Source organism: Myotis brandtii, unplaced genomic scaffold, assembly GCF_000412655.1.
Source record: "Myotis brandtii unplaced genomic scaffold, ASM41265v1 scaffold62, whole genome shotgun sequence".
Lineage (NCBI taxonomy): Eukaryota > Metazoa > Chordata > Mammalia > Chiroptera > Vespertilionidae > Myotis > Myotis brandtii.
Window position 1 is genome coordinate 1,840,627 of NW_005370366.1, and position 13,016 is coordinate 1,853,642.

Genomic DNA, 13,016 nt, shown 5'->3' on the forward strand with positions numbered 1-13,016 from the left:
TGGCATGCGTGCCAGGGGTTGCCCACCCCTGCTCTAGATCCATCCACATTGTCTCAAATGGTAAGATTTCATTCTTTTTTATGGTCAAGTAGTATTCTATCATATATATCTCTTCTTTATCCATTTGTCATTGATGGGCACTTAGGTTGCTTCCATACTTGACTATTTTAATAATACTTCAATGAACATAAGAATGTTTTTTTGAATTAGTGTTTTGATTTCTCCAGATAAATACCCAGAAGTGGAATTGCTGGGTCATATGGTAGTTCCCTTTTTAATTTTTTGAGGAACCTCTGTACTGATTTCCATAGTGACTGCACCAATTTGCAGTCCCACCAATAGTGCACAAGAGTTCCTTTTTCTCCAAGTCCTTGCCAACACATGTTTGTTGATTTATTGATAACCATTCTGACAGGTGTGGTTTTAATTTGCATTTCACTGATGTTGAACAGTGATGTTGAACAGCTTTTCATATGTCTATTGGTCATCTGTATGTCTTCTCTGGAGAAATGTCTATTCAGGTCCTCTGTCCATTTTTTGATTTGATTGTTTTTTGGAGTTAAGTTGTATGAGTTCTTTATATATTTTGGATAATAACCTCTTATTAGATGTATCACTGGTGAATATATTCTTTCATTCAGTAGGTTGCCTTTTTGTTTTATTGATGGTTTCTTTTGTTGTGCAAAAACGTTTTAGTTTGATGTAGTCCCATTCATTTATTTTTTTCTTTTTTTTTTCCTTGTTGTCTTTTCTCTTCTTTCCCTGTTCCCAGGCCATGTGTGTGAAAGTCCCAGATGATCCTGAGCACTTAGCTGCCAGAAGGCAGTGGAGGGACCAATGCCTCATGAGACTTGCCAAACTGAAAAGTCAGATGCCCTCCCAGTGAAGGTTTTTCTTTGTGTGTTTTTTTAAGATTTTAAAATTGATTTTTAGAAAGAGAGGAAGGTAGAGGGATATAGAAAGAGAAACATCCATGTGAGAGCAAAACATCAATCAGCTGCCTCTTGCACATCCCCTACCGGGGATCAAGCTCACAACTCAGACATGTTCCCTGACTGGGAATTGAACCAGCAACCTTTCGGTGCATGATATGATGCCCAGATAACAGAGCCACACTGGCCAGGGCCCATGAAGTTTTTTATAATGCCGTCACTCCCCTCACTGAAAGTCCTAGTTGGTGGAATTATAAAGACTTGATCATATTGTTTGAAACAGTAGCAGCTACAGAGGTACCGTACTTAGCATGCAAGCCCTGGGCTTGGTCTCTGTTAGCAGTAATCTAGTCATTTCCGATGTGGGCGTCAAAGCAGCACTTGGGTTCTGAGGGCTGTCGATTTCCTGCCACCCGGGCAAGCCAGTCATCTCAAGATTTTCACTTTTTAGTTTTAAGTGTGATTATGCATCCTACATTTTATAGCCAATGATTGTAGTTTCAAGTCATTTTAATCTGTAGCAAAAATTTTTGTAATTATTTCTAATCCCTTTCTGAGTACTCTGTGGCCCTTCATTTTTGAGACAACTAACTACCTTCATTTTGCCAATGATTATTCTGAATAAAAGTTTTTGATTCCATATAGGTGTCTTCTGATCTTTCTGAGAAAGACAGTGTTTGATCCTGTGATTGACATGTTTTAGAGTGACCATGATGAATAAGAGGCAAATACTTCATTCTGAGTTCTTTGTCTTTTAGTCAGTAAAAATTCACCTATTTGGACCAGTGTTTCCAAAACATGTTCTACAGTGCCCTGTGCTCTGTAGTTATCTGTATTTGGGAAACTCCATGGACTGCCTGGCCTTGGACACTCACATCTATAGGAAATTAGGGACTCCAAGTTCTATAGTAAAGATACCTGTTTAACTTCACCCAACATCCCATTATCTTCATTGACTTGGAGTCTGTTCCTAGCACTAGCTCTCCAAATACTCTGGGAAACAGCACAAAATTCCTCCACCCCGTAGGGCCAGCACATCATAATAACTTTGATCACTGGATGCCTCTGTGGGGCCCCTGATAGCTCCCAGCCCAAATGATCCTGTACATTTTGATGACCAGCTTCCCAGCTTCACCCAATAGGAGATGCGTCCCTTGGAGCCAAGGCTGTGGTGGTGCTGGAACCAGCGTCCCCGATTGGGAACCATGTGGAAGTGATATTTCCAGCTAAGTGTACATATCACTCACCCATCACATGCATTTACTTACTTAATTTTATTTTATTCGTATAAAAATTAATTACAGTTGACATACAATATTATTAATTTCAGGTGTACAACATAGTGATTAGACATTTATATAACTTTTGAAGCAGTCCTTCTGATAAGTCTAGTACCCACCTGGCACCATTCATAGTTATTACAATATTATTGACTATATTCCCTCTGCTGTATTTTACATCCCTGTAACTATTTTTATAATTGGCAACTTGTACTTCTTATTAATTCCTTCCCCTTTTCACCCATTCTCCCCCCACACACGTTTATTTATGCAACAACATCCACTGAGCAGCTGTGATGTACCAGGCATCTCACACATGGTCATTGCCTTTCAGAAGTTTACTGTAAGAAAACCAAATGTTACAGTAAAATAGGACAGTGCTCCAGAGGGTCATATACACAGGAAATCACAACCGCCTGCCCCTGGGTGTGCCCTGGAAGGCCCCAGTGGGCAACTTTCGAGTTGGGTTTTAAGTAACAAGACAGCCTTCCTGGCTGAGGAAGCAGAGCAGGAAAGAGGGCCGGGCACCCTGGAAAAGGGGAGTGGTTCCCTGGGGCCTGAAAAAGGGAAGGCTGGAGCGGGGCCAGACCCAGATAGTGGTGAAGAGCCCTGGGGGCCACATTAATAGTCAGACCTTATGTAAAGCAATGGAGAGTCTAAATGGAGTGGAGTGGTCATCAGGATTTCAGAAAGTTCCTTATGACAATGGAAGGGACTGATCTGGAGGCAGAGCCCGTTGTGGTCCACATGGGGGCTGGTAAGTGAGTGTGGAAATCATCCCGGTGGTAGGATTGAGTCATCGGGTGACCTGGGAAAGTGACATGGGAGCCTAGAGTATCAGCTCCAGCAACCGTGCAGATTCTATGCCCGTTACAAGATGAGGACGTTAGGAGGAGGGCTAATGTGAGTGTCCCAGATACTAAACTTCCCAGAAAGGATAATGTGGCAAGTCACAAAGGAGGATGTCAGCCCTGAAAGGATTTATCTGATTAAGTTGTAGATTCTCCTTAAACTCTGACTCAGTCCTTCCCTCTGTGATCTGTTGAGGAGCCATGTGTCTGGGCCACAGGCAAGCCCTTGCTTTTCCCAATAGCTTCTGGTACCTGCTCCTCTCCCTTCAACATACTTGTCTTCTCAAAGTCTCTGTACTATGCTCAGTGCTTTTAGGAGCATGTGAAGGCTACCCACAGTCCCTGGACCCAGGTTTGGGATCACTGATATGCAGATGAACTAACCAGGAGACATGGGGTGTTGGCGGGTGTCACACAGACTTGACCTGTTGGTTTGACAGCATTGATGAGCCACTTGGGGTTCCAGAAGGAGTGGCCAAATGAGGCTGTCAGGTCTAATGCTCAGGCCAGTAGGAGAGCAAGGCAGACACATCCTGGTGTCCCCTATGGTGGTGTGCACTGGGAAGACAGAGTATGGACATTCATTTATATGTTTACGTTCTGTTTCCCTACTTTTGCTGTAAAGTGTTTTTGTGTAGGCATCGGGTCTGTTCTGAGATACATCCATTGAAGTGCTTCTCAGTTTTGCTTGCAGCCATCACAATGTGTAATGCGGCAGTTACTAAAAGGATTGGGCTGAGAGAATGCCAGAGAGCCAGTGATTTGATTTTCATCTAAGGGCTGAAAAAATTGGACTTTCCAAGCGAGAACAGCAGAGAGCATACTTGTGGCTCTGGGCAGGAGGACAGTTATGGAAATTGCTGGATAGAGTGAAGAGTGGGTCCAACAGGGAGCTAAAGGGAGGGCTAGGTATGTGAGCATGACTTCCCACAGACCCCACGCAATCCAGTCTTAGAGATAAATTGCAAGACAAAGGAGGCCCTTCTGCTCTTCAGTTTGTCATCCCTGGGGCCTCCTTGCTTTGATGAGTTTAGCAACTGTGTAAGGTCATGTACCAGTTTTCCCATTAATGTCCTTTTTCTGTCACAGGATCCCATCCAAGACACCACACTGCATTGCATTACCAAATCTCCTCTCTGGCCTGTGACAGCTTCTTAGTCTTGCTTTGTTTTTCATGACCCTTAGAGTTGCAGGAGTCCCAGCCAGGTAGCTTGTAGAATATTGCCAGTGTGGGATTGTTTGGTGTTTCCTTATGGTTAGTTACACTGGGATTAGGTTTTGGAAAGAATACCCCAGAAGTGAAGTGACTTCTCATTCCATCCTATGAGGGGCTATGTGACTTCGCTGGGGCTGTGAGAAGGGCCAAGCCCAGTTGAATGTCGCACTGACTGGTTCCTGAGTCCTTTTCTCAGAACTTAAAAGCTATCTATCTCCACCCCCTGTGTAATGCACACACAGTTTCTCTCACATTGGTCTCTACTTCCAAATGTCTTTTCCCCAAAGCGCTGGTCCACATCCATTTGTACAGGACCCCTGGTTTCCCTTTCTGCATGCTTCAGCTTAGCCTCTTAGTGCTCCTTCAGGACTGGAGGTGGTGCCTGCTCCAAAAGAACAGATTGTATATTGTTTCTGTGGAAGTCACAGAAAGATGTCAAAGATGGGGTTAGGGGTGGGGTCCCTGTTGTTCATGTCTGCTTCTTGCTTGGTTTGGAGGTGCATGTGTAGCTGATGAAGTACAAGGTGCTTTTCACAGGCTAATCAAACATGCAAGACTGAAATAAAAAACAGAATGGCAGTTTTATTCATTTTCAATTGACCCATCAGTCAAACATTTATGGAGCATCTACTGTGTGCTGGGCACTGTTCCAAGTGCTGGGGAGACACTAATAAACAGGCAAAAACTACCTGCCCATATGAAGTTTATTCTGTAGTTCTAGTGGGAGACAGCAAAACATAAAGCAATCAATAGGCAAAGTATAGAAAATGTCAGAAGGCTATCAGTTATGTGGCTAAAAAAGTGTACAAACATTTTAATTTCTCCATATCTTTACCAGTACTTATCTTTTTTTTTTTTAATAACAACTATTCTAACAGGTGTAAGGTGATACCTCACTTGTTTTGATTTGCATTTCTCTGATGATGAATGAAGTTGAACATCTTTTCATGTACCTGTTGGTCTTTTGTTTTTGGAGACATTCTATTCAGTTCCTCTACCCACTTTTTAATCAGATTGTTGTGTTGTGTTTTGTTTTGCTATCAAGTTGTATGAGTTCCTTATATATTTTGGATAATAATTCCTTATTGGATAGATGGTTGCAAATATTTTCTCCCATTTCACAGGTTTCCTTTTCACTCTGTTGATTATTTCCTTTGCTGTGCAGAACTTTTTAGTTTGACATAGTCTCACTTGTTTATTTTTTGTTTTGTTGCCTGTGCTTTTAATGTCTTTATTCATGAAATCATTGCGAGGGCCTATGTTATGAAGCCATTTTAGGCATTTTACAGTCTTAAATTTAAGTCCTTAATCCATTGAGAGTGGAGTTTTATGTTTATGGTGTAAGAAAAGAGTCCAATTTTATTCTTTTGCATGTGGATATCCAGTTTTCCCAATACTATTTGTTGAAGAGACTGTCATTTCCTTGTTGTATTATCTCGGCATCCTTATTGAATATCAATAAGAGTGGGTTTATTTCTGGGTTCTTTATTCTGTTACATTGATCTGTATGGCTTTTTGACAGTACCATACTGTTTTAAATATAAGCTTTATAATAAGTTTTGAAATCAGGAAGTATAGTACCTCCAGCTTTTTTCTTCTTTCTCAAGATTATTTTGGTCATTCAGGGTGGGTTCTTTGTGGTTCTATATCAATTTTATGATTGTTTTTCTATTTCTGTGTAAAATTATTTTGATATTTTGTTAGGGATTACATTGAATTTGTATATCACTTTGGGTAGAATGGACATTTTAACAACAATAAATCTTCCAATCAATAAACATAGGCTTTAAAATACCAATGGCCTACTTCAAAGATCTAGAACGAACTCTCCAAAAATTCATCTGGAATTAAAAAAGACCCCGAATAGCTGCAGCGATCCTGAGAAAGAACAAAGTAGGTGGGATCTCAATGCCAGATATCAAGCTGTATTACAAAGCCACTGTTCTCAAAACTGCCTGGTACTGGCACAAGAACAGACATATAGATCAGTGGAATAGAATAGAGAGTCCAGAAATTAGCCCGAACCAATATGCTCAATTAATATTTGACAAAGGAGGCAAGAACATACAATGGAGCCAAGATAGTCTCTTCAATAAATGGTGTTGGGAAAATTGGACAGATATATGCAAGAAAATGAAACTAGACCACCAACTTACACCATACACAAAAATAAACTCAAAATGGATAAAGGACTTAAATGTACGACAGGAAACCATAAAAATTCTAGAAGAATCCAAAGGCAACAAAATCTCAGACATATGCCAAAGCAATTTCTTCACTGATACAGCTCCTAGGGCACTTGAAACTAAAGAGAAAATGAACAAATGGGACTACATCAAAATAAAAAGCTTCTGCACAGCAAAAGAAACCATCAACAAAACAACAAGAAAACCCACTGCGTGGGAAAACATATTTGCCAACGTCATATCTGATAAGGGCCTAATCTCCAAAATTTATAGGGAACTCATACAACTTAACAAAAAGAAGATAAACAATCCAATCAAAAAATGGGCAAAGGATCTAAATAGACACCTTTCAAAAGAGGACATTCAGAAAGCCAAGAGACATATGAAAACATGCTCAAAGTCACTAATCATCCGAGAGATGCAAATCAAAACAACAATGAGGTACCATCTCACACCTGTCAGAATGGCTATCATCAACAAATCAACAAACGACAAGTGCTGGAGAGGATGTGGAGAAAAAGGAACACTTGTGCACTGCTGGTGGGAATGCAGACTGGTGCAGCCACTATGGAAGACAGTATGGAGTTTCCTCAAAAAACTGGAAATGGAACTCCCATTTGACCCTGTGATCCCACTTCTAGGAATATATCCCAAGAAACCAGAAACACCAATCAGAAAGGATATGTGCACCCATATGTTCATAGCAGCACAATTCACCATAGCTAAGATCTGGAAACAGCCTAAGTGCCCATCAGTAGATGAATGGATTAGAAAACTGTGGTACATCTACACGATGGAATACTATGCTGCTGTAAAAAAGAAGGAACTCTTACAATTTGCAACGGCATGGATGGAGCTGGAGAGCATTATGCTAAGTGAAATAAGCCAGTCAATGAAGGAAAAATACCACATGATCTCACTCATTCATGGATAATAAAGACCATTACAAACTTTTGAACAATAATAGATACAGAGGCAGAGCTGCCTCAAACTGATTGTCAAACTGCAGTGGGAAGGCCAGAGAGGGTTGGGGGGCAGAAGGGAGGGGAGTAAGAGATCAACCGAAGGACTTGTATGCATGCATATAAGCAAAACCAATGGACATAAGACACTGGGGGATAGGGGAGGCCAGGGGATTGTCAAGGGCGGAGGAAAAAGGACACATATGTAATACCCTTAGTAATACTTTAAGCAATAAAAAAGAAAAAAAGGATCATAAGAGACTACTGTGAACAAATTATATGCCAACTAATTGTATAACCTACAATGAATGGATAAATTCTTGGAAACCATTGCCATCACCTACTCTTCAACAGCTTTAGAGTCTGTGGTCCCAGCTCCTGGGGATGCAATATAAAACAAGACCATATCACTACCTTCATGGAGTTTGTGTTCTAAATGAGGCTGGCTGTGAAAAAGAATAGATAAATAAGGAACATACCAGAAAATGATAAGTGCTGATTAGAGAATGAAATTGAGTGATGGAACAGTGTGTGCCCAATTTCTGCCTCATGCGGATGGTTGGGAAGGCTTTCTGAGACCTGAGTGACAAGAAGGAGACAGCCCTGTTCACTCTAGGAGGGAGCATGGGTGCAAAAAGCACAGCAGGAGTCCATGCCAGAGGGGAGGGCTCAGCAAGGGTAGGAGCAGTGGAGAAGCATTGTGGGAGAAGATGGAGTGGACAAGAGGGATTGAGAGGGCGGTGGGCTGGACACAGACTTCTTAAGGTTAGGTCAGGATTTCATTTAACTGCAGTGGGAAGGCCTGGGAGTGGTGTGATCTAATTGCTTTTTATTTTGAAAAGAAGCAAAATAGTGGAGAGAGCTGCTGCCCCTCTAGCCCTTGTCCTGAAGCACACAATTCAGCCCCTCCCTGAATGTTCTTTTTTGAACTGTTTTCCCTTTTGCTGGAGCTTAGGGTGAGTGTTTGTAAGTGAGTGAGTCTGTGCGTGGAGCCCTTTAAGAAGATGCTTGGGTCTACAGCAGCCTTCCATCTAACCTGGACAGAGTCCCAACTGGTTTTCACAGCCAGCTATTGTGGGGGCTCCTCTTCCTGGCACTGGTGCTGGAGGCTGGGGAGCCTGGTGTGGGGCTAGGATTCCTTGCTCCTTGTGGGATGGGGAGACTTCTGCAGCTGAGATATCCCTCCCAATTCTCAACTGCTATATGTGGTGTAGGACAACCCCATTTGGTGTCTCCATCCCTCCTACAAATCTTGATGTGGCTTCTTCTTTATATCCTTATTTATAGGAGCTCCATTTATCTACTGTTCAGATGGTTCTCAATGATGGTTATTCTATAATGTAGTTATAATTTTGATGTGGTTGTGGGAGGAGGTGAGCACAGGAGTTTACCTATTCCTCCATCCTAAGGAGAAGTCTCATGGAATTTTCATGTATTACAAAATGTTCTTTTGATTCCTCCCATTCCCCCGCCCCAGCCTCGACCCTGGAAGACTGAGAGGAGCAGCATGGCCCAAGGTGGAGGGTGGAGGTTGGAGGCTGCAGTAATACAGGCCAGGCCAGCCAGGTGGTATGGGGAGCAGGGAGGGCCTGGTGCTCCTATGCAGGCAGAGTCATGGTTTGGATGCTGGCATGGGGGAAGGAGGGTAAAATACCCATAGCACCTTTGCATCTAGGTTGCAGGTCAGACCTGTTTGCATTTGGAGAGGCTGAAGGTTTTGGAGGGGTCTTTTGGACTTGTAAAACAATTTCAATTTTTATTCAAAATATATGAGATATCATTAGCCTTTATCTTACACTTGGAAAAATTGAGAGAATTATACAGTAAAGAAGGGAAATGAAAGCTATTAGATTTGAAGCTCAAATTTCAAAAATATTCAGATAAGACAGGTACACTCCAGATATTTTTCCCATTGTCCAACATTTTCAAACATTAATTTTCATACACCTCCTTACTTTATGACATAAATATTATCACTATTAGGAATAATAGTTTATTTTAGATTTTTTTCCTAAATATCAGAAGGCTCCCCAGTAGTGCCACCTATTTTATAAACTGACCCGCAGCTTTTTCTTTTTGTAAAAAATTCCAATCTATTTGAATTAAAAGAATAAAGATCACATATCCAGGGCAAATGATTTTAACCCTACCAAATATAAGTGATCAGTGTTTTACAATAAAGAAACTCATAGTATTAACAGCATGTTGCTGTATTATGATCAGACTGACCAAAGTATGGACCTTTGTATACAAATTCTGATAAGAAAGACACCTGAAAAATAGAGCATGTGCCAACAATTAGTTGCTGGGACCCGCCTAAACTTGTTATCCATTGGAAGGGTTTGGTAATCCAGTTCCTGCTCTAGAGAAAGCTAGAGCTATGGCTACCGGGAATGCTCCTCCGAGATTATAGAAAGAGAATGAAAAAAGTTACTGGAAATCCTCCAGCAAGATCTGGACTCAATCCTAGATTCATTAACCTCTCAGAGGCTAATTTCTGAGGACGAGTATGAGGCACTGGAGGACATTCTAGACCCTCTGAATAAAAGTCGGAAGCTGTTGATTTTGGTGCAGAAAAAGGGAGAAGACGGTTGTCAGCATTTCCTCAAATGTTTATTTAGTACTTTTTCAGAGTCAGCGACCACTTGGAGCTTAAGGCATGAATTTTTAAAACATGAAAATATAGAATCTCCTCAATCTACAGGGGTAAGCAAGAATTCGGAAGACCTATTTTTCCCAGGAAAGAAACAGCCTGAGAGTTCTGAGATCACAGTGTCCTTAAAAGAGAAAGAACACTTGGATGTGGAAACCTCTGAGATGTTCATGGACAAGAAAAGTAGTTATGGCAAGATGGCGTGGTCCTTAAGGGAAAACGAGAAGTCATACAACCCACCAACAACCACAATACCACATTCAGTAGAGAATGTTGAATCTGAAGTTTCAGGAACTATTGATTATTCACAGGACCAACAGAGATACAATGAGCCTGATGATTCTTTATACTTAGGAGAAGAGGAATATCTAGAATCAGCTGTATTCTCTGAAGATGTAGAAAGCACCGTGGAAGGAGAAGATCATAATGACCTAGAGTACCTTGTCTATGGTGGGGAAGAGAACCTTGTGTATTCAGAAACCGCAGAGTTCTCTGGTGACGAGCAGAGTTATGGTGATTCAGAACCCGGCATGCCATTGGAGGAAGAAGAAGAGGAAAGTATGGAAGAAAGAAAAAAGGTGTTTAAAGATGTCCTGTCCTGTTTGAACTTGGATAGGAGCAGAAAGCTTCTGCCTGATTTTGTTAAATAGTTCTAATCGAGGACCTAAGTGGACACCCGAGACTCCGGGAGACCTACCCTTGAATTTCCTGATGAAAGTTCAAGCACTGGAGGAAACCAAGATGGCGGCATAGGTTAACGCCGGAGTTTGCTGCCTCGAACAACCACTTCAAAAATACAACTAAAAGACAGAATGGACATCATCCAGAACCACAGGAAGGCTGGCTGAGTGGAAGTTCTACAACTAGGAGGAAATCAGTGTTTTACAATAAAGAAACTCATAGTATTAACAGCATGTTGCTGTATTATGATCAGACTGACCAAAGTATGGACCTTTGTATACAAATTCTGATAAGAAAGACACCTGAAAAATAGAGCATGTGCCAACAATTAGTTGCTGGGACCCGCCTAAACTTGTTATCCATTGGAAGGGTTTGGTAATCCAGTTCCTGCTCTAGAGAAAGCTAGAGCTATGGCTACCGGGATGCTCCTCCGAGATTATAGAAAGAGAATGAAAAAAGTTACTGGAAATCCTCCAGCAAGATCTGGACTCGATCCTAGATTCATTAACCTCTCAGAGGCTACTTTCTGAGGACGAGTATGAGGCACTGGAGGACATTCCAGACCCTCTGAAGAAAAGTCGGAAGCTGTTGATTTTGGTGCAGAAAAAGGGAGAAGACGGTTGTCAGCATTTCCTCAAATGTTTATTTAGTACTTTTTCAGAGTCAGCGACCACTTGGAGCTTAAGGCATGAATTTTTAAAACATGAAAATATAGAATCTCCTCAATCTACAGGGGTAAGCAAGAATTCGGAAGATCTATTTTCCCCAGGAAAGAAACAGCCTGAGAGTTCTGAGATCACAGTGTCCTTAAAAGAGAAAGAACACTTGGATGTGGAAACCTCTGAGATGTTCATGGACAAGAAAAGTAGTTATGGCAAGATGGCGTGGTCCTTAAGGGAAAACGAGAAGTCATACAACCCACCAACAACCACAATACCACATTCAGTAGAGAATGTTGAATCTGAAGTTTCAGGAACTATTGATTATTCACAGGACCAACAGAGATACAATGAGCCTGATGATTCTTTATACTTAGGAGAAGAGGAATATCTAGAATCAACTGTATTCTCTGAAGATGTAGAAAGCACCGTGGAAGGAGAAGATCATAATGACCTAGAGTACCTTGTCTATGGTGGGGAAGAGAACCTTGTGTATTCAGAAACCGCAGAGTTCTCTGGTGACGAGCAGAGTTATGGTGATTCAGAACCCGGCATGCCATTGGAGGAAGAAGAAGAGGAAAGTATGGAAGAAAGAAAAAAGGTGTTTAAAGATGTCCTGTCCTTTTTGAACTTGGATAGGAGCAGAAAGCTTCTACCTGATTTTGTTAAATAGTTCTAATCGAGGACCTAAGTGGACACCTGAGACTCCGGGAGACCTAGCCTGGAATTTCCTGATGAAAGTTCAAGCACTGAATGTGATGGCTAGAGATTCAATCCTTAGACACAAGGTTCTGTGTGAGGATAGCAAAGGGGAGTTGCCAACCGGAGTAGAGAATCTGGAAATGAGGGACACACCAGCCATGAATCCCCTGGATGTGCTTTGTGCCTCTCTGCTGTGTTCAGCATGCGGTCTTGTCAAGCATGTATTGATACCGGTTTGCTCTTCCTTTGTTCCTGCCAGATGCAGAGAACAACAAAAGCATCTTAATGCTGGGGACTGTGAAAGGCATTGTGAAGGAGCAGCCAGCACTGTCTTCAGGAGGGCCGGCAGGGGAAACTGAAAGGTCTCTGACTCGTGCAAAGATGCCCTCCATCTCTTTTGTGCGTCTAGGAGACTGTAGCTTCTCCAAATCCAGAATCCTCAACACACTGCTCAGCCCTGCCCAACCCAAACTACACAAAATCTTCCTCCATCATGATTTGCCTGTTCTGGTGCTTCCCCGGCAGATCTCGGATGGCCTGGTGGAAAGAGCATGGTGCTTTCTGGACAGCGACAGTCTAAGGCAGCGGTTCTCAACCTGTGGGTCGCAACCCCTTTGGGGGTCGAATGACCCTTTCACAGGGGTCGCCTAAGACCATCGGAAAACACATATATAATTACATATTGTTTTTGTGATTAATCACTATGCTTTAATTATGTTCAATTTGTAACAATGAAAATACATCCTGCATATCAGATATTTACATTACGATTCATAACAGTAGCAAAATTACAGTTATGAAGTAGCAACGAAAATAATTTTATGGTTGGGGGTCACCACAAAATGAGGAACTGTATTAAAGGGTCGCAGCATTAAGAAGGTTGAGAACCACTGC

At 41.8% G+C, this 13,016-nt stretch overlaps 1 protein-coding gene and 1 pseudogene across 3 annotated transcripts in view; both read left to right on the forward strand.

The window, feature by feature from the left end:
- Positions 1-962, forward strand: part of CRYL1 (crystallin, lambda 1) — a 164,904-nt gene extending 163,942 nt beyond the window's left edge. For all 3 annotated transcript variants that reach the window (XM_005880006.2, XM_005880007.2, XM_005880005.2), the window contains exon 8: positions 773-962. In XM_005880006.2, coding sequence (XP_005880068.1) covers positions 773-886 — 114 coding nt within the window. In that variant the 3' untranslated portion in view covers positions 887-962. The remainder of the gene's footprint in view (positions 1-772) is intronic.
- An 8,845-nt stretch (positions 963-9,807) lies between these two features.
- LOC102256145 overlaps positions 9,808-13,016 on the forward strand; it is a 7,707-nt pseudogene continuing 4,498 nt past the window's right edge.